Here is a 25,168-nt window from a genome sequence, read left to right on the forward strand (position 1 = left end):
CCCATCACATCTGTATTAAAAATTTTTTAAATAGTTGCCATTTCAGGCTGGGTGTAGTGGCTCATGTCTGTAATCCCAGCACTTTGGGAGTCTGAGGTGGGCAGATCACAAGGTCAGGAGATGGAGACCATCTTTGCTAACACAGTTAAACCCCATCTCTACTAAAAATACCAAAGAAAATTAGCCTGGGGTGTCAGGCGCTGGTAGTCCTAGCTAATGGGGAGGCTGAGGCAGGAGAATGGCATGGACCCAGAAGGTGGAGCTTGCAGTGAGTGGAGATGGCGCCACTGCACTCCAGCCTGGGTGACAGATCGAGACTCCATCTCAAAAAAAAAAAAAAAGAGAGGGTAGCCATTCTGACGGGTGTACAATGTTGTCATTGTGAGTTTAATTTGCATTTATCTGCAATTAGCAACGTTTAGCACTTTTTCATGTGTTTCTTGTCTACTTGTATTCTTTCTTTGGAGAAATATCTGTTAATGTGTTTTGTGCAATCTGTAATGGGGTTTTGTCTTTCTTTTCTTGTTTAGTTTGTGTTCCTTGTAGATTCTAGATGTTATTACTTTGTCAGCTGAATAATTTACAATTAGTTTCTTCCATGCTTTAGGTTGTCCATTTAGTATTTTTTTTTTTTTTAAATATACTTTAAGTTCTAGGGTACATGTGCACAACGTGCAGGTTTGTTACATATGTATGCATGTGCCATGTTGGTGTGCTACACCCATTAACTCATCATTTACATTAGGTATATCTCCTAATGATATCCCTTCCCCCTACCCCCTCCCCACAATAGGACCTGGTGTGTGATGTTCCCCTTCCTGTGTCCAAGTGATCTCATTGTTCAATTCCCACCTCTGAGTGAGAACATGCGGTGTTTGGTTTTCTGTTCTTGTGATAGTTTGCTGAGAATGATGGTTTCCAGCTGCATCCATATCCCTACAAAGGACACAAACTCATCCTTTTTTATGGTTGCATAGTATTCCATGGTGTATATGTACCACATTTTCTTAATCCAGTCGGTCACTGATGGACATTTGGGTTGATTCCAAGTCTTTGCTATTGTGAATAGTGCCGCAATAAATATACGTGTGAATGTGTCTTTATAGCAGCATGATTTATAATCCTTTGGGTATATACCCAGTAATGGGATGGCTGGGTCAAATGATAGTTCCAGTTCTAGATCCTTGAGGAATCGCCACACTGTTTTCCACAATGGTTGAACTAGTTTACAATCCCACCAACAGTGTAAAAGTGTTCCTATTTCTCCACATCCTCTCCAGCACCTGTTGTTTCCTGATTTTTTAATGATGGTCATTCTAACTGGTGTGAGATGGTATCTCATTGTGGTTTTGATTTGCATTTGTCCGATGGCCAGTGATGACGAGCATTTTTTCATGTGTCTGTTGGCTGTATGAATGTCTTCTTTTGAGAAGTGTCTGTTATCCTTTGCCCACTTTTTGATGGGGTTGTTTGTTGTTTTCTGGTAAATTTGATTGAGTTCTTTGTAGGTTCTGGATATTAGCCCATTGTCAGATGAGTAGATTGCAAAAATTTTCTCCCATTCTGTAGGTTGCCTGTTCACTCTGATGGTAGTTTCTTTTGCTGTGCAGAAGCTCTTTAGTTTAATTAGACTCCATTTGGCAATTTTGGCTTTTGTTGCCGTTGCTTTTGGTGTTTTAGACATGAAGTCCTTGCCCATGCCTATGTCCTGAACGTTGTTGCCTACGTTTTCTTCGAGGGTTTTTATGGTTTTAGGTCTAACATTTAAGTCTCTAATCCATCTTGAATTAATTTTTGTATAAGGAGTAAGGAAAGGATCCAGTTTCAGCTTTCTACTTATGACTAGCCACTTTTCCCAGCACCATTTATTAAATAGGGAATCCTTTCCCCTTTTCTTGTTTTTGTCAGAATTCTCAAAGATCAGATGGCTGTAGATGTGTGGTATTATTTCTGAGGGCTCTGTTCTGTTGCATTGGTCTATATCTCTGTTTTGGTACCAGTACCATGCTGTTTTGGTTACTGTAGCCTTGTAGTATAGTTTAAAGTCAGGTAGCATGATGCCTCCAACTTTGTTCTTTTGGCTTAGGATTGTCTTAGCAATGCAGGGTGTTTTTTGGTTCCATATGAACTTTAAAGCAGTTTTTTCCAATTCTGTGAAGAAAGTCATTGGTAGCTTAATGGGCCTGGCATTGAATCTCTAAATTACCTTGGGCAGTATGGCCATTTTCACAATATTGATTCTTCCTATCCATGAGCTTGGTATGTTCTTCCATTTGTTTGTGCTCTCTTTTATTTCACTGAGCAGTGGTTTGTAGTTCTCCTTGAAGAGGTCTTTTATATCCCTTGTAAGTTGGATTCCTAGGTGTTTTATTCTCTTTGAAGCTATTGTGAATGGGAGTTCATTCGTGATTTGGCTCTCTGTGTGTTATTGGAGTATAAGAATGCTTGTGATTTTTGCACATTGATTTTGTATCCTTAGACTTTGCTGAAGTTGTTTATCAGCTTAAGGAGGTTTTGGGCTGAGACGATGGGGTTTTCTAAATATACCATCATGTCATCTGCAAGCAGGGACAATTTGACTTCTTCTTTCCCTAACTGAATACCCTTGATTTCTTTCTCTTGCCTGATTGCCCTAGCCAGAACTTCCACCACTATGTTGAATAGGTGAGAGAGGGCATCCCTGTCTTGTACCAGTTTTCAAAGATAATGCTTCCAGTTTTTGCCCATTCAGTGTGCTATTGGCTGTGGGTTTGTCATAAATAGCTCTTATTATTTTGAAATATGTCCCATCAACACCTAGTTTGTTGAGAGTTTTCAGCATGAAGGGCTGTTGATTTTGTCAAAGGCCTTTTCTGCATCTGTTGAGATAATCATGTGGTTTTTGTCTTTAGTTCTGTTTATATGCTGGATTATGTTTATTAATTTGCATATGTTGAATCAGCCTTGCATCCCAGGGATGAAGCCCACTTGATCATGGTGGATAAGCTTTTTGATGTGCTGCTGAATTCAGTTTGCCAGTGTTTTATTGAGGATGTTTGCATTTATGTTCATCAGGGATATTGGTCTAAAATTCTCTTTTTTTGCTGTATCTCTGCCAGGCTTTAGTATCCGAATGATGTTGGCCTCGTAAAATGAGTTAGGGAGGATTCCCTCTTTTTCTATTGATTGGAATAGTTTCAGAAGGAATGGTACCAGCTCCTCCTTGTACCTCTGGTAGAATTCGGCTGTGAATCCGTCTGGTCCTGGACTTTTTTTGGTTGGTAGGCTATTCATTATTGCCTCAATTTCAGAGCCTGCTGTTGGTCTATTCAGGGATTCAACTTCTTCCTTGTTTAGTCTTGGGAGAGTGTAAGTGTCCAGGAAATTATCCATTTCTTCTAGGTTTTCTAGTTTATTTGTGTAGAGGTGTTTATAGTATTCTCTGATGGTAGTTTGTATTTCTGTGGGGTCAGTGGTGATATACCTTTTATCATTTTTTATTGCATCTATTTGATTCTTTTCTCTTTTCATCTCTATTAGCTTTGCTAGGGATCTATCAATTTTGTTGATCTTTTCAAAAAACCACCTCCTGGATTCATTGATTTTTTTGGAGGGTTTTTGTATCTCTATCTCCTTTGGTTCTGCTCTGATCTTAGTTATTTCTTGCCTTCTGCTAGCTTTTGAATGTGTTTGCTCTTGCTTTTCTAGTTCTTTTAATTGTGATGTTAGGGTGTCAATTTTAGATCTTCACTGGTTTCTCTTGTGGACATTTAGTCTATAAATTTCCCTCTACACACTGCTTCAAATGTGTCCCAGAAATTCTGGTATGTTGTATCTTTGTTCTTATTGGTTTCAAAGAACATCTTTATTTCTGCCTTCATTTCGTTATGTACCCAGTAGTCACTCAGGAGCAGGTTGTTCAGTTTCTATGTAGTTGAGCGGTTTTGATTGAGTTTCTTAGTCCTGAGTTCTAGTTTGATTGCACTGTGGTCTGAGAGACAGTCCGTTATAGTTTCTGTTCTTTGACATTTGCTGAGGAGTGCTTTACTTCCAACTATGTGGTCAATTTTGGAATAAGTGCAATGTGGTGCTCAGAAGAATGTATATTCTGTTGATTTGGGGTGGAGAGTTCTGTAGATGTCTATTAGGTCCACTTGGTACAGAGTTGAGTTCAATTCCTGGATATCCTTGTTATCTTTCTGTCTGGTTGATCTGTCTAATGTTGACAGTGGGGTGTTAAAATTTCCCATTATTATTGCATGGGGTTCTAAGTCTCTTTGTAAGTGTCTAAGGACATGCTTTATGAATCTGGGTGCTCCTGTATTGGGTGCATACATATTTAGGATAGTTAGCTCTTCCTGATGATTGATCCCTTTACCATTATGTAATGGCCTTCTTTGTCTCTTTTGATCTTTGATGGTTTAAAGTCTGTTTTATCAGAGACTAGGATTGCAACCCCTGCTTTTTTTTGTTTTCCATTTGCTTGGTAGATCTTCCTCCATCCCTTTATTTTGAGCCTATGTGTGTCTCTGCATGTGAGATGGGTCTCCTGAATACAGTAAACTGATGGGTCTTGACTCTATCCAATTTGCCAGTCTGTGTCTTTTAATTGGACCATTTATTCCATTTGCATTTAAGGTTAATATTGTTAAGTGTGAACTTGATCCTGTCTTTATGATATTAGCTGCTTATTTTGCTCGTTAATTGATGCAGTTTTTTTCCTAGCATCAACGGACTTTACATTTTGAAATGTTTTTGCAATGGCTGGTACCTATTTTTCCTTTCCATGTTTAGTGTTTCCTTCAGGATCTCTTGTAGGGCAGGCTTGGTGCTGACAAAATCGCTAAGCATTTGCTTGTCTCTAAAGGATTTTATTTCTCCTTCACTTACGCAACTTAGTTTGGCTGGATAGGAAATTCTGGGTTGAAAATTCTTTTCTTTAAGAATTTTGAATATTGGCCACTACTCTCTTCTGGCTTGGAGAGTTTTTGCTGAGAGATCTGCTGTTAGTCTGATGGGCTTCCCTTTGTGGGTAACCTGACCTTTCTCTCTGGCTGCCCTTAACATTTTTTCCTTCATTTCAACTTTCGTGAATCTGACAATTATGTGTCTTGGAATTGCTTTTCTCGAGGAATATCTTTGTGGTGTTCTCTGTATTTCCTCAATTTGAATGTTGGCCTGCCTTACTTGGTTGGGGAAGTTCTCCTGGATGATATCCTGAAGAGTGTTTTCCACCTTGGTTCCATTTTCTCTGTCACTTTCAGGCACACCAATGAGATGCAGGTTTGGTCTTTTCATATAATCCCATATTTCTTAGAGACTTTGTTCATTTCTTTTTACTGTTTTCTCTACACTTCTCACTTCATTTCATTCATTTGATCTGGTATCGCTGACACTCTTCCAGTTGATCGAGTTGGTTACTGAAGCTTGTGCATTCGTCACATAGTTCTCGTGTTATGATTTTCATCTCTATCAGTTCTTTTAAGTACTTCTCTACATTGGCTATTCTAGTTAGCCATTTGTCAAATCTTTCTTTAAGGTTTTTAGTTTCATTGCGCTGGTTACGTAGTTCCTCCTTTAGGTCTGAGAAGTTTAATTGACTGAAGCCTTCTTCTCTCAACTCATCAAAGTCATTCTCCATCCAGCTTTGTTCTGTTGCTAGTGATGAGCTGTATTCCTTTGGAGGAGGAGATGTGTTCTGATTGTTTGAATTTCCAGCTTTTCTGCACTGCTTCTTCCCCATCTTTGTGGTTTTATCTGCCTTTGGTCTTTGATGATGGTGACATATGATGGGGTTTTGATGTGGGTGTCCTTTCTGTTTGTTAGTTTTCCTTCTAACAGTCAGGACCCTCAGCTTCAGGTCTGTTGGAGTTTGCTTGAGGTCCACTCCAGACACTGTTTGCCTGGGTATCAGCAGCAGAGGCTGCAGAAGATAGAATATTGCTGAACAGCAGGTGTTGCTGTCTGATTCTTGCTCTGGAAGCTTCGTTTCAAGGGTGTACCCAGCCGTGTGAGGTGTGAGGTTCAGTCTGCACCTAGTGGTGGATGTCTCCCAGCTAGGCTACTCAGGAGTCAGGGACCCACATTAGCAGGCAGTGTGTCCGTTCTCAGGTCTCAACCTCCATGCTGGGAGATCCACTGCTCTCTTCAAAGCTGTCAGACAGGGACATTTACCTCTGCTGAGGTTTCTCCTGCTTTTTATTTAGCTATGCCCTGTCCCCAGAGGTGGAGTCTACAGAGGCAGGCAGGCCTCCTTGAGCTGTGGTGGGCTCCACCCAATTCGAGCTTCCAGGCTGCTTTGTTTACCTACTTAAGCCTCAGCAATGGCGGGCGCCCATCACCCAGCCTCGCGGGCTCCTTGCAGTTAGATCTCAGACTGCTGTGCTAGTAATGAGGGAGGCTCCGTGGGTGTGGGACTCTCTGTACCAGGTGTGGGATATAATCTCCTGGTGTGCCATTTGCTAAGAGCCTTGCTTATGTGCAATATTAGCGTGGGAGTTACCCGATTTTCCAGGTGTTGTGTGTCTCAATTTCCTTTGGCTAGGAAAAGGAATTCCCCTCCCCCTTGTGCTTCCCAGGTGAGGTGATGCCTCACCCTGCTTCAGCTCTCACTGGTTGGGCTGCACCTGCGGACCAGCACCAACTGTCCGACATGCCCCAGTGAGATGAACCCGGTACTTCAGTTGAAAATGCAGAAATCTCCCGTCTTCTGTGTCGCTCACACTGGGAGCTTGAGGCTGGGGCTGTTCCTATTCGGCCATCTTGGGCACACTCCCGGAGTTGAACCTTTGAATAGACCAATAGCAGGGTCCAAAATTGAGACAATAATTAGTAGCCTACCAACCAGAAAAAGTCCAGGATCAGATGAATTCACAGCCGAATTCTACCAGAGGTACAAAGAGGAGCTGGCACCATTCCTTCTGAAACTATTCCAATCAATAGAAAAAGAGGGAATCTTCCCTAACTCATTTTATGAGGCTAGTGTCATCCTGATACCTAAGCCTGGCAGAGACACAACAAAAAAATAGGAATTATAGGCCAATATCCCTGATAAACATTGAAGTAAAAATCCTCAATAAAATACTGGCAAACTGAATCCAGCAGCACATCAAAAACTTATCCACTACGATCAAGTTGGCTTCATCCCAGGGATGCAAGGCTGGTTCAACATATGCAAATCAATAAACGTAATCCATCACATAAACAGAACCAATGACAAAAACCACAAGGTTATCTCAATAGATGCAGAAAAGGCCTTTGACAAAATCAACAGCCCTTCATGCTAAAAATACTCAATAAACTAGGTATTGATGGAGCATATCTCAAAATAATAAGAGCTGATTATTACAAACACACAGCCAATAGCATACTGAATGGGCAATAACTTGTAGCATTCTGTTTGAAAACTGAGACAAGAAAAGGATGCCCTCTCTCACCACTCCTATTCATCATAGTATTGGAAGTTCTGGCTAGGGCAATCTTTCTTTCTTTCTTTTAATATGTCTTTTTCTAATTTTAATTTTAATATGTGTTTCTTTCTTTCAATATGATGTATCATATTTTTTTTCCCTATGATAAGCCATTGTGGCATATCTGGCATGAATCCACCTTGATCATAGTGAATATTCTTTTCAGTGTGTTGTTGAATTTGCTTTGCTAGTGTCTTTTAAGGATTTTTATATCGATATTTATTAGATATATTGGTCTGTAGTTTGTGTGTATGTGTGTGTTCGTGTTTGGTTTTGGAATCAGGTTATGCTAACCTTGCAAAATTAGTTTGGAAATATTTTTTCTTTTAATTCTGGAATAGTTTGAGTAGAGTTAATATTAATTCTTCTTTAAATGTTTGGCAGAATTCTGTAGTTAAGCTATCATATTCTGGGCTTTCTTTTGATGCAATAGCTTTCTGTACTGATTTAATTTTCTCACTCTATATTTATCTGTTATATTTTCTATTTCCTCATAATTTAATATTAGAAGGTTGTATGTCTCTGGAAATTTATCCAATTATTCTTTTATTAAATTTAGTTACATATAGTTGTTCATAACAGCTTCTTATGATCCTTTGTATTTCTTTAATATTATCTGAAATGTCTCTTTTTTACCTCTGATTTTATTTGAGTGTTCTCCCTTTTTACTTCAGTATTCTTGCTAAAAGTTCATCAATTTTCTTTTTTCTTTTCAAATACCAATTTTTTTTTTAATGTTTTGAATTACTTCTCAGTCTCTATTGCATGTATTTCTGTGCTGAGGTTTATTATTTTCTTCTTTCTATTAATTTTGATTTTATTATTTCTTGCTTTTACAGAAGTGAGGGTTATCATTCAGTTACAATTTTAGGTTAAACTTAAGAACTAATCAATATTAAATTAATTTTTGTTTTTACTTCTACCAGCAGTTCAAGGTGTACTAAAGATAAAAAAAATCAATCATCCAAAGTTCAAAGTCTTAGTACGTAATTGGTGAGGAGCTTGCACTTTGGTTTACAAAATCTTTAGATTCTTAGCTTTCAACTGCGTTTTCAAAGAGCCCAGCAATGGATCTCTTCATCATCCTGGTGATTTGTCTTTCTTGTCTGATTCTTCTTTCTCTGTGGAACCGAAGCTATGCCAAAGGGAAGCTTCCACCTGGCCCAACTCCTCTCCCCGTTATTGGAAATATTCTACAGTTAAATACTAAGAACATCAGCAAATCCATAAGCATGGTAAGTATGACTAATTTTCCTTTAGTTTTCTGCAGTGAGTAAGTCAGATATCCCCATAACTAAGCAATATATGTCCCCAGATACCAAGTTTTAAAGAGATGCCTTTATAGAGATGTGTCCATTAGACACCCAGATATGCCTTTATAATGTAGACATATAGAAGAACATGCAATTGGTACATCCAAAAGAAATGAAGAAATCAGCAAGTTTGAGGCAAATAAGTGTTTACTCCAGAATGGATGTTTCAACTGGAAAGCAATTATAGACTGTATCACCTAAAAGAAATGTTGGAGATAAATGCTTGGTGCCACAAAGTGAAACTAGCACTCAGGCAAAAGTTTTCTCAGCAAGGCAATTTACTTCTTCAGAGGGGTGCTGCCTGCATCAATCACGATCACAAGAGTATAGTGAACAAAGGAGAGAAGGAGGTTTTATCTCTTCCATGTAGTCTCTACCTCTGTGTCACTCACCCCATGGACTACGGTCAGACCACACAATCTAAGCTGACCTGATTAGCTATTTGTGAATATTTTCTTAAATAAGGAAGGGAAGGGAGATGTGAATTACAGTGGTTTTGGTGGGCCATGAAGTTTCAAAGAGTGGAATGGGTGCAGAGTGGGTTACTAAGTAAACAGAGGTGAGTTATTGATTAGAGCTGACAGGAAAGTAACTACGGGCAAGGAGGCATGGAGAACAAGAAAGTTGAGTTTGAGAACAAAGAACAAGGAAGTTAACAGGCTAAACCTTTGAAGAGAAATTCATTTTATGCAAGGAATATGGGGGCTTCCATTTATATAGGAACTCGTTTCAATTATATAAATTGTCAGATTTCTTCATTGGTAGATTAAGCAAATAATGCATCATCAGTCATTAGTACAAGAGTACATTTGCATATTTGAATCAGATGTAACTTATATACAAAGTTTTCTTGTATTGTATATTGTTGAGAGCCCAGTTATTTGTGAAGAAAATGTTTTTCACAATTCCTTATTGACGTCAAAGTTTATCAGCAGTTCAACACGGCAGTAGTTGCTCAAGATGTGAGTCATTCCTGCCACCAGTGGAACATTACTAAGATCATTGATCCATGTTATGATTGTTGACATTGCCAGGAGCAGAAATTCTTTGTCAATATTGTAATCCAGGTTGCTTTAACTCTTCTTTGGTAAATGCTAGTGAAAATGGAACAGCTTTTAGTTTTCTAAATAAGCACCGATTTACAGTGTCACAGCACCACATTTTCATAAAGCATATATGAATTGAAATCAAGGGAATTACTAAGGGTTCAGATCTTTCATATTTCATACTGTAGTTCTCAATAAATGAGTAACTTCTCTACTCCAAGTTGTTTACATAGCAGTTGCTCTCTAAAGCCTGAAGAATGATGTGGAATCTGTCTTTCTCTTAAGAAAGCCAGTTACTGGAATACTGCTTCTAGAAGCTCATTCTTCCTATGCCTTGGCTTTGAATTGAAAGAGATTGTGTCAGCGCCCCAGCTCATCTATTGATTATTTAAATTCACAGATTTAAGCAGGATTAAAACCTCTCTTCGCTTTAATTTCCATTTCTTGAAGATGTAAATAAGAAAGATTTTGCACAGGTTACTTAAGTACACCACATTTTCTATAAGTAATTAAATACCTCCTTGCATGGTGCATGTGAGTTTCAATGGCAAAAGAAAATTTAAAGTGACCCCATCATTAAGGAACTTACAGTTTAGAGGATAGGAATATCTTTATGAAACAACAATGCAAGTAAAGGTATGATTACAAACTGTGTAACAGGGACATGGTAGAAAGAGACCATGTAATTTCAAGGGACTAACCAGTTAGAGGAGCATTCAGGCATTCAGCAAAGGGTTCTCTGAGTAATTGAAGTTGGAGCTGATAATCGTAAGAATGATTAGGAATTAAACATATCAAATATCAACAAAACCCAATTTCACATGTTTTTAATCTGGGGGAGAATTGCTTCTGTTGATGAAAAGAGTCAAACTGCAAAATACTTGAAGAGATTTATTCTGAGCAAATGTGAGTGACTATGACCCATGACACAGCTGTCAGGAGATCCCGAGAATATGTGCCCATGGTGGTCACGGCACAGTTTGGTTTTATACATTTATACGTTTGAGTATGTACACATGAGACTCCTGTCAATACATTTAAGATATACATTGGTTTGGCCCAGAAAGGTGGGATAACTCGAAGCAGTGGGAGAGGGGCTGCTTCCATGATATCCAGAGTTTAAAATTTTGTGATTGACGATTGGGTGAAAGAGTTATTGTTAATAGAGAGGAATGTCTGGTTTATGATAAGAGTTGTGGGGACCAAGGTTTTATCATGCAGATGAAGCTTCCAGGCAGCAGTCTTCAGAGAGAATAGATGGTAATTGTTTCTTATCAGAGTTAAGGTCTGCCTTAATGTTAAACGTTGGTCAGCTTTTGCTGAATTGCAAAAGGGAAGAGGGCATAATGAGGCATGTTCAATGCCCCCTTCCCATGATGGCATGAATAAGTTTTTCAGGTTAAATTTGGAGGGACCTGGCCTAGAGAGGAAGTCTGTTTAAATTGCTGGTGGTAAGGGAGTGGGGCCAGCTGGCGGTGAGAGGGGTGCTTTGAATTTTATTTTTGGTTTACACTTCTCTCCCTAAGACCCTGAAAAGAGGACAAAAGTGTTTGTAGTTCAGAGACTAAGTAAGAATATGGTACAAGCTGAGAGTAGAGAGGGATGCAGGGGACAAGGGATGCAGTCCGTGCAAGGATGTAAAAAACACTTGTTTTTGTCATAAGATCAATATGGGCCGAGCCTGGTGGCTCACACCTGTAATCCCAGCACTTTGGGAAGTGGAGGCAGGAGGATCACCTGAGGTCGGGAGTTCGAGACCAGCCTGACCAACATGGAGAAACCCCGTCTCCACTAACAGTAAAAAATTAGCAGGGCATGGTGGCACATGCCTGTAATCCCAGCTACTTGGGAGACTGAGACAGGAGAATCACTTGAACTCGGGCGGTGGAGGTTGCGGTGAGCAGAGATCCTACCATTGCAGTCTAGCCTGGGCAATAAGAGTGAAACTCCGTCTCAAAAAAAAAGGAAAGAAAAAAAGAGCAATGTGATACCATTAACATGCTTAAAGGACAGTCAGGTTAACATCTTCCTTGTGAAAAGGTCACTATAGTTTGTAGAATGAATTTTTAGGTTGGCAAAAAAAGTTCTACACTAGAAAAGTTGAAATATTGTAAGTCCTATATCATTTAGGATACCACATAAGCTGATATTACAGAAAGATGATGCTGAAAGAAGATAGGAGATTATTACTATCTCACACAAGAAACTCTAGGTGCTCGCTGTCAGCTTGCCTCTCCTCCATGATGCCATTAAGAGAACCAGTTTTGTTTTTTTTTAAATCTTTGTAGTTCTAGTATCTTCTGCCTCTAGACTATTTTTCTCATTTGCATGGTCATAGTAGGGGCATCTCCATACTATTATTTCAACCCATGGGTAGGTGCAGAAATGAAGGGGAAGCAATTGTCTGTTATGCACAAATGTCGAATTTTATCACAACACTGTGCTTATGTGAGTTCATGGAAACTGAGTCACATGGCTGCATCTAGCTTTGAGTGAAGCTGGGAAATATGTATGACCACATTGCTATGTTATCATGCATTATAAAAATATGGCAGTATCTCGTGCTAAAAGTAAATTTATCAAGAATGAACAATGATGGACAATTATTAGACTACACATGAGGCAAAGTAGATGGACTTCCCTTAACCCAAAGAAGAAACACAGAATTTACTGTAATTGTAAGAAGATAGGAGAAAGTTGGTACAATTATTAATTTGGCATAAAAATTTAATAAAATAATAGGAACAAAATGTATAATATAGCCCCTGTGATATAGTAGGGGCTGAACAAGAAATAAATACTGAAGCTGATACTAACACTAATAGAATTGTTACTAATAAAGTGATGATAATTACTATTCAAATACTTTTTTCTTATCAAATAATTGATTCTAAAGAATTAAATTTTATATACTTGGTGGAGAAGTATTAAAACATCTTTCTGGCAAGTTTTAAAATGTTTCCTTAAGCTATCTACATTTTATTTTTGAAATTTACACTTTATTTGCATCTGCTATTCTTTTTGCAGCTAGCAAAAGATTATGGCCCTGTGCTCACTGTTTATTTTGGCATGAAGCCAACTGTGGTGTTACATGGATACGAAGCAATTAAGGAAGCACTGATTGATCAGGGAGAAGTATTTTCTGGCCGAGGGAGTTTTCCAGTGGCAGAAAAAATTACCCAAGGATTCGGTATGCTTCCCTTTGGGGTATGTGTGTGGGTCTGTAAGTTGTAAAAATTTGAAAAATTTGAAGAAATTGAGAAATCGTAAGTATTAAAAAAATTTATGAAACACACTTTTCGTATTTTCTACCTGAGGCTAAGAATAATTTTTCTATAAAGGATCATTAATCTATATTTAAAATCCGTGAAAGTGACACAATGTCCCTGTTAAACATTATATTCATGATAACAAGCCATCTAGCCACTAATTTTTCACGAATTTGTTACAAAGAGAAGTTCATCATAAATTATGGTCAGTTGAAAAAATAGAAAAGCAATAGAGAGATGAGAGAGAGAAGGAATATTACTTAGTTATCTTATTCACCAAATATTTTGCTGCCGGGTCTTAGTCATGGATACCCAGAGATTATTTTAGGAAGCTTGAATAGCGTGCATGGAACCACATGAGTTTGGAATATTTCTATCCTCACCTTCAAATATGATTCTAAAAAAGCATGAGCAATATTAGAATACAACAGAAGACAAAGCATAAAGCAAACGTATGTTCTGAAAACATCATGGAGAAACATGATCAGAGTATGAGTATGTATCAGAATTGATATTAGAAAAAGTTTTTTTGATTAAGTGCTGGAAATTTCTTTTATTTGTTTTTGGAGCTAGCCTTAAACTATCAAGTCTTCTGGTGGATCACAGGGTTCTGGCAAACAGAGATATGACCTGAACGGGGTTCTGACTTCTTCTGCACTGTTTTCTTTTTTTTTCTTTTTTTGTTTTTAAATCATGTCAGCCCCTTTATTTATTTATTTATTTTTAAGTTTATTTATTTATTTTTTTATTATTATTATACTTTAAGTTCTAGGCTACATGTGCATAACGTACAGGTTTGTTACATATGTATACTTGTGCCATGTTGGTGTACTGCACCCATCAACTCGTCAGCACCCATCAACTCATCATTTACATCAGGTATAACTCCCAATGCAATCCCTCCCCCCTCCCCCCTCCCCATGATAGGCCCCGGTGTGTGATGTTCCCCTTCCCGAGTCCAAGTGATCTCATTGTTCAGTTCCCACCTATGAGTGAGAACATGCGGTGTTTGGTTTTCTGTTCCTGTGATAGTTTGCTAAGAATGATGGTTTCCAGCTACATCCATGTCCCTACAAAGGACACAAACTCATCCTTTTTTATGGCTGCATAGTATTCCATGGTGTATATGTGCCACATTTTCTTCATCCAGTCGGTCACTAATCCATCTTGAATTAATTTTCGTATAAGGAGTAAGGAAAAGATCCAGTTTCAGCTTTCTACTTATGACTAGCCAATTTTCCCAGCACCGTTTATTAAATAGGGAATCCTTTCCCCATTTCTTCTTACTCTCAGATTTGTCAAAGATCAGATGGCTGTAGATTTGTAGTATTATTTCTGAGGGCTCTGTTCTGTTCCGTTGGTCTATATCTCTGTTTTGGTACCAGTAGCATGCTGTTTTGGTTACTGTAGCCTTGTAGTATAGTTTGAAGTCAGGTAGCGTGATGCCTCCAGCTTTGTTCTTTTGACTTAGGATTGTCTTGGAGATGTGGGTTCTTCTGCACTGTTTTCTAAGAGGCTCCCTGGAAATGTTTCCTATGAGCCTATTTTTTCCCCTTGATCTGGTCTTGACTCTGGCAGCCTAATATTGAACTTCTTTGATGTTTCCTTCCATATTTCATAGGTAAGATTTAACAAATAGAGGGGAAATGTTGAAATGAGACTAGCTGTCTGTTTAATGACTGTACCCCTTATCTGAGAAATGATTATCAGGAGATATCTTCCAATGAAAAAGTGCTGTCTCACATTCTCCTGATAATTCCCTCTTCTTGTTATTTCTCTTAAAATTAACTTACAATTTGAAAAGCCAGCCCTGAAAATTTAAGCTATGACCAGGACTCACCATGTTTATTGCTGCAGGATCATGAGCAAGCATTTTGCCTTTATGATTTTTAGCATCCCGTAAAATGGGACAAAGCCTTCAGTTTACAGAATTATTCTGAGGTTTAGTGCAGCTGGTGGATTAAGAATAGTTTAGCAATATGCAAAATTAAGAATCCTGACCGTTAAATAGTAGTTTGGGTTCAAAGAGGAGGCAGGTGTGATGAAGGGCTCAATGTGAATCACTGAAGCTGACACCATTATATTTACATCCTGCTGAAATGTCAGTATCAGCTCCTGAGATGAGAACTGTCAGCTCGTATTCATGACAATGAAGAATATTTTCTCTCTCTGTTTTTTCTTTTGTGTTGATAGGAGTTATTTTTAGCAATGGAGAAAGATGGAAGCAAATTCGGCGTTTCTCTCTCATGGTTTTGAGGAATATGGGAATGGGGAAGAAAACAATTGAAGACCGAATTCAAGAGGAAGCCTTGTGTCTGGTGGAAGCATTAAAAAAAACCAATGGTGTTTATTTCTTCATATAATTAACACTAATAGTTTGGGTAGAACAAATGGTATTGTAAATAGACTACAAAATATTATGATGGCTGAAGTATCATAGTTTACTTTTTGCTCACATAACAGAATTAGGAGGTGAAGTGTTTGGAATAACAGTCTTTTTAGGTACCAGGTTAATTGGGCTTTGATATCTTCAGCAAATGTCTTTCAGTTTCATCAATGATTCATATCTCTGTGTGATACAGGAAGGAGAAAAGAGCAAGTTAAAAAGCAAATACTTTAGACCAGGCATAGAAGTGGCACACATAACTTCTCTCATGTGTGCCACTTAGTAAGAAGGCCACACCTAACTGCCAGAGAAGCTGGAAACTGTGGTTTACTCTGTACACAGGAAGAAAAGAACATGGATTTTGGCAATCAGCTATGAGTCTTGGCCACATACACTTAAAAAATTAGGTAACTTTTCTAGTAAAGTGTTTAAGAACAATACAGGGGTTGCCAATTACCCCCAAAGTGTGGGGCTGCCATTCACCTCTCATAATGGAGTGTGGATATGAAGAGATGGTACTGCAGCAGCACAGATCTCTGCAGTGCGTAGATGTGTGTGTGCACCTGCAGGGCTGGGAGAGCAGGTGGAAGAGAAAGGGCTAGGCAGGGCAAGCAAGGGGTAAGATCATAAGATATATGTGGTTTTATAATGTCGTGTATTGAATGAATATTTTTATGTGTTTAACTAAATGTTTTTCAAGAACATTATTAGCTGGATAGTACAGTAGTCCATTATTTTGGACACACCAGAGTTTATTTAACTAATCCTCTGTTTTGGCCAGATAGGTTGATTCTAGTTTTTCCTGCTCTTAATATACAAGAGTGAAACCCATACTAATTATTGTAAATCTCTGACTACTTTCTTTGAATAAAATTTGGAAATAGAATTAGTCAAGCAATGAATATTGAATTTTGGCACATATTATCTGTGAAATTATTTGTATCCTTAATTTGTATTGAAGCAGAACTTGTTATTAACTCGTTCAACTTTTCCCATGGCGAATATGGCCTTCTCTGAACTCCCTGACCTTTAGTCGTCCAAAATCTGCTTAATTCCACTTCATTGTAGGGACCTCACACTCTTGGGGAAGCCCATTTAATCACTAATAACACTAACAGTTGGAAGTTATTTCCACAGGTTGAGCAGAGCTAATTTACATAGTAACTTCTAATTTTTGATCTGAGCTTGCATTGTCCTTCTAGAGTTGTGGTGTTGTGGTTGTCACCACACAGAGGCAGGAGGGACCTACCTATCATCCAAAATCTGGTTTAGATGATTACAATAAAGATTCGACACAAACACCAATAGGATATGAAAGGTTTATTACTCACATAATATTGCTTTCAATGAAGAGCAGGCTGACACCCAACCAGGTCCAAAATGACACTGAAAGAGCAGCAGGAGGATAGTGGCATGAGGTTTTCATGGCAATTAGGGTTTAGGGCTGGGTTGAAGTTTCCTGTGTGCAGGTCAGGGCTTGTGTGGCTTAAACTGCCTATTTGTGTTAATGGAAGGAACTGTTACATATTTTTTTTAAAGCATTTCCAGATGTGGGTACAAGGGGAAGAGTTCAGGGTGAGTCTTATAAAACTTCTAGCAATCAAACATCCAAAAATGGAGCCATGCTCTTTATTGCATATACGAAGTCTATTTCTACCCACAATGTAGTTTTTCAAATATGTAACTATAATTCCAATTTCTCTCATTATTTTTATCTTTTACAAAAAAAGACAACCAAATTTTTCAACTCTGTTTTCCATGTTGTGTTTCAAGTTTCTTCAGTATTTTGATTTTCTTTTTAAGTTGTTTAGTTTTCTGTTGGCATCATGAGGATGTATCAACACTGATAATTAAATTCCATACATTAAAAAATATTTTAAATGGCCTCTTTTTATTTTGTATTCCTTCTTGTGAATTAGAACATTTTGGAAAATGATATAAATAGGAGACTTCTTGGGGCAAAATTATCAAATAAAATGGACTGGATTAGACAGTTTTATTTGGATAAATACAGCAAATTGTATTTTAAGCATTTGAAATTTATTGTAATTGTGGCATGTCCAGGTAGGTTTTATTTCTAGAAGATCTTAGAAGTCAATCATTTCCAATTATTTTAAGCAGTCAATTTTAGATTTATATGAAAATTGTGTTTTAACTTCTGACTGGCATTGTTTGTAGCATCTCCCTGTGATCCCACTTTTCTTCTGGGTTGTGTTCCCTGCAATGTCATCAGCTCCATCATTTTCCAGAATCGTTTTGATTACAGGGATCAGAAATTTCTAACCTTGATGAAGTATTTTAATGAAAACTTTGAAACTGTGAGCAGCCCCTGGATACAGGTAAGGCCAAGGTTCTTTTTAGAATGTGTAATAGTTTTCTAGCTCATCTATAGCTCATGCCTACCCCATCTCTCTGCCCTATTTAAAAATGTCCAAAGCAATGCTTATCAAACTATCGTTTGCAACACATTAGTGAGTTATCAAATCAATCTAATGTGATACAATAAAATTGAAAATATGAAGTAAGGTAGAATAGAAAAAAATACATAATCTCAGAGTGCTACATTTATAGTAAGATTTGTTTAGATGAAACTTTTTTTGTTTGTTTTCAGATCGTCAGATATAGAGGGTAGTGATTTAAGATGTATTTCTTATTAAAGTACACTGTCAGAAAATGTCAGTAACCTATGTTTTACAATCACTAACAACTAAAATTCTATACTGATCATAAGTTCCTGATGTGACCTACCTTCAAAGGACCCTAGAGAAAAAATAGTCTAATGTCTCTTATTTACTGGAATGGGAAACTGACCCAGAGCTATTAGGCATATTTTTCAAAATAGCCTAGCTAAGAAAATGAACATCAAAATCTAGAATCTAGAATTCCTGATTCCTGATTCTGTATCTAGTTTGATTTAAGCTACAAGCCTGAATATATTATGTGGATGTGTTCCAAAGGTATTAGGTCATTGGGGTGTTGTCTAAATTAAAGCATGTTCTGTAAGCTCTAGGACCAGCAAAAAACATGAGTCAGGAAAATATGCACATTCTTTGGGGTGTAATATTTAAATTATATATCTATATATGTATATGTGTATGTTTGTGTTTTTTTATATATATGTATACGCTAAGTGATTTGGGCAGTTTCTTAATCTTTCAGATGTACTATTTCCTCATTACAACAAACGAGTATGAGTCTTCAAAATTTTTAGACTATCCCCTGGTAAAACATATATTGTGTATACTGGTGCAAACACAGGGTATTAGCTCTGAGATCACTAGTTTGGTGTCTTCGAATTGTTGATTAACCTTATGAACTTCAATTTGCTCATCTGAAGAGAGGTGACAACAGGGGTAATTTCTTGACTTCCTTCAGAGAGTTATGGTTAGGAAATCAACGTGATTGGCCTTGAAGTTGCTTTGTAACCTGTGCATACTGTCTCTGCCTACTTTTTCAGTGCTCTCTCCTTCAAATTCAGAATGCATTCCTGTGCAGGAAGCATGTCTATTCATCTTTATCTACTTAGCATATAACCAGTGTCTGATAAATGATAAGGACCAGTGTTTGGTGAATGAATTAATGATGGATTCTTCCTCCTTTCAGCTCTACAATGCTTTCCCCTTTTTACGGGTTCTCCCAGGAAGTCATAATGTGATATTTAAAAATTTTGCTCTCCAAAGAAGTTTTATTTTGGAGAAAGTAAAAGAACATCAGGAATCTCTGGACATCAATAACCCTCGAGACTTTATTGACTATTTTCTGATTCGAATGGAAAAGGTACAATGTAATTCTGATTTGCTACTTTATCTTTATGGGTGTCGTGACTCATTGATATGCTTTGATTTTCCCGGTGAAACTGAGATCTGAAAACAAATGCTATATCCTAAAGTGTATTAATTGTTTATGCAACATATTACCTGTGTAAGCCATATTGCATGTCTCTGGACATTTCTAAGTTCTCACCCAAAGAGACTTAGGTTTTATGTTTACCATGTTAAAGCTGATTCCTTATCTGGGGGCTGATCAAAACATGCAAACACACACATGCACACATTCATTCAAGACTGATGATAACATATCATGGTTCCATGAAGAGAAGATGTAACAAATGAGGGAACACCACAGGAATGGATAGAAACCCAGACAGGCTTACTTTTGGGCAATCTCTAAGATATATTCATTTACAGATGAGGTAGGTTTGAGAAACTCTGACTTAGTTAAACAGGGAGGAGAAAATAGATCCAGGAGATGATGAGTACAGTAATCAAGTTTGTGAAATTTTCAAAGAGGCTCTAATGATTGTAATTGAAGAGCAGTCTTGGGTGTAATGACTGATGGAGTTGTAAATACTGCTGTAGTTTGGGTGTAATTAGTTCAAGAAACTTGAATGAAAAATTAGATATGATGAAATAGACAATAGATGCTTGAGTTGACAGTGATTAGCAGTGATGACTTAATCAAAAGTATGTTTAAAAAATTACAAAGGAACTGACTGGCTCTAGTGGGTCAGAAATTGAAGAATCAGAAAGTACTTGAATATTTGTGAGTCCGATGTTATTTTAAATTTGAAGCAATTCTAACAGTTCACCTAATATTATCTTCACCCATAGCACACTCTAAAGTCTGGCTGAATTGGCCAGGTACTGATGTTGTACTGAATAGTATTGTGTTACTTGAAAAGCTTTTTATTAAGTAATTGTAACATGTCATTGCTAGGAAAAACACAATAAAGAGTCTGAATTTACCATGGACAACTTGGTTGCTACTATATGGGATATGTTTGGTGCAGGAACAGAGACAACAAGCACCACAATGAGATATGGACTGTTGCTCCTGCTGAAGCACCCTGAGATCTCAGGTATGATCACAGATGATGGGCAGGATCAAATTTCAGGTAGAAACGGACAGAAAATACTGATAACCACCCCACAGTTTACCTGCTAACACAAGGTACAACAAAATTTCTCATCATTAGTACATCTACCTACCACTGGGTGGATTCAATTCAAATTAGTTCCTAGTATAAAAGGAGAATAAAATGTTTAAATAATGATAGAGATTTGAAAAGCAGAGGCCATTATTCTCCCTGCGATGGTATAGGATTCTTGATTTGGTTTGGAACAGATGCAGCAGTGTGGCATTGTTATTTTGAACAATGAGCTGTAGACTTCAATAGCAGTGGTTTTGAATTCTGATTCTACTAATAGGTGGCTGGCTTGACCTGCAGACACATGATTACTCTCCATATCTGTGATCCCTTATCTGTTCAAGGGGGATAATATGGGAAAGACCACATATTCCCTGAGCATCCTTAGGAAACTATTTACTTCTCTGGACTTGTTTCTTTGTAAAGTACATGAAATTATACCTACCACATAGAAGTTTTTTGAAGAATTATAAAGTAATATAATGAAGAGTGCAGTGTGTCTGTCCTATATTATGAATACCTTCTGAATAAATTTTAACTTGTTAAGTTTTTGTGCTGAATCAAGTTAATATCTCATTTCCTGAACTGCACTGTGTACTTCTTAGATTACTGAAACTTAAATATTTAAGATAAAATTGAAATACACAAAATGGTTAAACTACAAGGTCTTCAGTGATTCTTCAGGATCCCAGATCTCTGAGTCTGTCAAGAAAAAGTACACAGAGTAGGGAATCAAAGTTGAGGATTGAACGTCATGGTGCAATTGTATTTCATACCTGCATACCTGTGTCTAATGCGCTTTCAGTTTGCCCAAGAAACGTAAACTGTGTGTCCTTTTTTTTCTCTTATGGAGGTAGTGACACATAATTTTCCGTCATTGTCCTATCTCCAACTACAATGGGACAATGATGAAGGGATCCTACAAATGGTACTTCAAGTTTTTTTCTTCTCGTAAATTCTGACTCCTGCCTTGCCACCTAAAGTGCGGGAAGAAATTGATCATGTGGTCGGCAAAAACCGAAGTGTCTGCATGCAGGACAGAAGCCGGATGCCCTACACGGATGCTGTGGTGCATGAGATCCAGAGATATATTGACCTCATCCCCACCAGTGTGCCCCATGCAGTGACTCAAGACATTCGGTTTAGAGAATATCTTATTCCAAAGGTGAGAGATATTATGTCTATACCCTTCCTTAGGTGTCTTAGGCAATCAAATATCATAGCAGTAGAACTGTAGATTGCCTAATCTTCTACAGGTATGGCACACTCATAACTCAGGCATTCTACCCTGTAACCACATTCTTCTTTCCCTCTAGTTTTTGATACAAGTTTCTAAATATGATAGTGCCTAGACTCCCACAGGATTTTCCATGCTTTGATAGCTCCACACTCTGCCTGTCCATTAGCCCAGTGTGCTATCCTGTCCCTTCCTTTCAATTTTATGTTTTATTACTCTTACCAATTAACCTGTATCCTATATCCCACCCCTTCTCTACTGTCCCTATGACTTACTTGTGAAAAGTCCAACATAAAAGTCTCCTTCCTCCCTGCCTGATTATTGGCTACTGACCTGTGCTGGAAAGGACCATGCAGCCCAGCAGGTTGATATTGTTATCATCAATGCCAAATGTGGTGGTTTAATTTTTATCAATGCCAAAAGTATTGTCAGTCTTACCCAACAATCCTGCTTTATAATCTAACTCAACTTGCTTCACCATACTCCACAATGACTTTCAACCTTGAACTCTTCTCAACCTTTCATTATCTTACTTTTAATAGGTGACCTGCTCTTCCATCTCACAGGAAAATTAGTCACTGGAAGTGGACTCCTCTAATGCTTTCCATTAGATTTACATACTTGGCTACATTTACAACCTTTGATTCTCTTTCATGTCAGTTGCTGTGACAGATGGGCTTTCTTTTGTTCTACTATAAGCTGTTTTAACTGTGGCATGGATCCCTTCTCTCTTTTTCAATTATCTTCCTTAAGTAATTATTTCTTCTTCCTTCCTCTTCATCTTCTCCCTTCTTCCTGGCTCCTTTTTATCAGCCTGTGAGCATGATCAATTCTCTTTTATTTATGATTGACACTTAATAATTGTTCATATTTTTGGAGAAGAACATCATGTTTAGAAACATGTATGAGTTGTGTAATGATTAAATCAGGGTAATTAGTATCTCGATCACCTTGAACATTTATTATTTATTTGTGATGAGAGTGTTCAAGAACCTCTCTATTAGCATTTTGAAATCCATTTGTATTAGTCTGTTTTCATGCTGCTGATAAAGACATACCTGAGACTCGGCAATTTATAAAAGAAAGAGGTTTATTGGACTTACAATTCCACATTGCTGGAGAGGCCTCACAATCACGGTGGAAGGCAAGGAGGAGCAAGTTACATCTTACATGGATGGCAGCAGGCAAAGAGGAAGCTTGTGCAGAGAATCTCCTTTTTAAAACCATGAGATATGAGACCCACTCACTATCACAAAAACAACATGGGAAAGACCTACCCTCAGGATTCAATCATCTTCCACCGGGTCCCTCCCATGAAACGTGGGAATTGTGGGAGCTACAAGATGAGATTTTGCTGGGGATACAGAGCCAAACCATATCATTCTGTCCCTGGCCCCTCCCAAATCTCATGTCTTCACATTTCAAAAGCAATCATGCCTTCCCAACTGTGCCACAAAGTCTTAACTCATTTCAGTATTAACTCAAGAGTCCACAATCCAAAGTCTCGTAAGAGATAAGGCAAGTCCCTTTGCCTATGAACTTGTAAAATCAAAAGCAAGTTAGTTACTGCCTAGATACAATGGGTGTACAGGCACTGGGCAAATCCAGCCATTCCAAATGGGAAAATTGGCCAAAACAAAAGGGCTTCAGGCCTCACACTAGTCTGAAATCCAGTAGGGCAGTCAAATCTTAAGGCTCCAAAATGATCTCCTTTGACTCCATGTGTCACATTCCAGTCATGCTGATGCAAAACATAGGTTCCCATAGTCTTGGGCAGCTCTGCCCCTGTAGTTTCTCAGGGTGCAGTCTCCCTCCCAGCTGCCTTCATGGGCTGGTGTTGAGTGTCTGCAGTTTTTCCAGGCACATGGTGCACGCTGTCAGTGTATCTACCATTCTGGAGTCTGAAAGATGGTGGCCCTCTTCTCACAGCTCCACTAGCTGGTGCCCCAGTAGGGACTCTGTATAGTTACTCCCACCCCACATCTCCCTTCTGCACTGCCCTAGTAGAAGTTCTGGCTAAACACCCTTTGGAAGTCTCCAAAGCTTGAGGCTTGCACCCTCTGAAGCCATAGCCAAAGTTCTATGTTGACCCCTTTCAGCCACATGTGGGATGCAGGACATCAAGACCCTAGGCTGCACATAGCACTGAGACCCTGGGCCCAGCCCATGAAACCACTTTTTCCTTCTAGCCCTTCAGGCCTGTGATGGAAGGGCTCCCACAAAGATCTCTGACATGCCCTGGAGACATTTTCCCCATTTTCTTGGTGATTAACATTCTTCTCCTTGTTACTTATGCAAATTTCTGCAGCCAGCTTGAATTTCTCCCCAGAAATAGGATTTTCTTTATTTTCTTTTCTATTGCATTGTCAGCCTGCAAATTTTTGAAACTTTTTCCATTTGCATTTGGAACTGAATGCCTTTAACAGCACCCAAGTCACTTTTTTTTTTGAGATGGACTCTCGCTATGTCACCTAGGCTGGAGCACAATGACATGATCTCAGCTCACTGCAACCTCTGCCTCTTGGGTTCAAGCTACTCTCCTGGCTCAGCCTCCCGAGTAGATGGGATTACAGGCATGCACCACCATGCCTGGCTAATTTTAGAAGAGATGGGGTTTCTCCATGTTGGTCAGGCTGATCTTGAACTTCCAACCTCAGGTGATCCACCTCGGCCTCTCAAAGTGGTAGGATTACAGGCGTGAGCCACCACCCTGGGCCTACTTGTATTGCATCTATGTTCTTCAGAGATAATGGCCTGCAGTTTTCTTTTCTTGTTTTGTCTTTGGTATTAGGGGAATCATGACCTCATAAAATGATTATGGAAGGATTTCCCCCTTTACAATTTTTCAGAAGAATTTCAAAAGAATTTTTCTTGGAGTGTTTTTAAATGTTTGGTAGAATTCAGCAGTGAAGCCAAAAATAATAGTCTTTGGCTTTTCTTTGATGGGAGATTTTTATTACTGATTTAATTTGTTATTCAACTATTATCATTTTCAGATTTTTTATTTCTTCATGATTCAATCTTGGTACATTATATGAGTCCAGAAATTTATCCATTCCTTCTAGATTTTCCAATTTGTAAGCATATATTTCTTCATAATAGTCTCTAATGATCCTTCGCAATTCTGTGGTACAGTTGTAATGGCCTCTTTTTCATATCTCGTTTTACTTATTTTGGTCTTCTCTCTTTCTTCATAGTCTAGCTAAGGGCTTGTCAGTTTTGTATATCATTTCAAGAAAACCTAAACTTTCTTTCATTGACTTCTTCGTATTTTAGTTTCTATATCTATTTCGTATTTTATTGATTTATTCAATAATATTTACAATTTTTGTCCTTCTACTTATTTTGGATTTGGTTTGTTTTTGGTTTTTATAGTTTCTTAAGTTTCAATGTTAGATTGTTAATTGAGAGTATTCTCTTTTTTGATGTAACGGTTAATTGTTTTAAACTCCATTGTTAGTACTGATTCTACTGTATTTCATAGATTTTTGGTATGTTGTACTTCCATTATCATTAGTCGCAAGAAATTGTTAAATATTTCC

General features: G+C 38.0%; 1 protein-coding gene across 12 annotated transcripts in view; it reads left to right on the forward strand.

Moving 5' to 3' along the window:
* Positions 1–25,168, forward strand: part of LOC105470210 (cytochrome P450 2C3-like) — a 112,451-nt gene that overhangs the window by 29,435 nt on the left and 57,848 nt on the right. For 7 of the 12 annotated variants that reach the window (XM_071069454.1, XM_071069452.1, XM_071069453.1 and 4 more), the window contains 7 exons: positions 8,584–8,683; positions 12,835–12,997; positions 15,270–15,419; positions 17,641–17,801; positions 19,066–19,239; positions 20,179–20,320; positions 21,367–21,554. In XM_071069454.1, the coding sequence (XP_070925555.1) occupies positions 8,681–8,683; positions 12,835–12,997; positions 15,270–15,419; positions 17,641–17,801; positions 19,066–19,239; positions 20,179–20,320; positions 21,367–21,554 (981 nt within the window). In that variant the 5' untranslated portion in view covers positions 8,584–8,680. Of the gene's footprint in view, positions 1–8,448; positions 8,684–12,834; positions 12,998–15,269; positions 15,420–17,640; positions 17,802–19,065; positions 19,240–20,178; positions 20,321–21,366; positions 21,555–25,168 lie in introns of those variants that run through there. The other 5 variants (XM_071069450.1, XM_071069449.1, XM_071069451.1 and 2 more) reach the window with 4 other exon arrangements.

The sequence above is a fragment of the Macaca nemestrina genome, chromosome 9 (genome assembly GCF_043159975.1).
Source record: "Macaca nemestrina isolate mMacNem1 chromosome 9, mMacNem.hap1, whole genome shotgun sequence".
In the NCBI taxonomy this organism is placed as follows: Eukaryota; Metazoa; Chordata; class Mammalia; order Primates; family Cercopithecidae; genus Macaca; species Macaca nemestrina.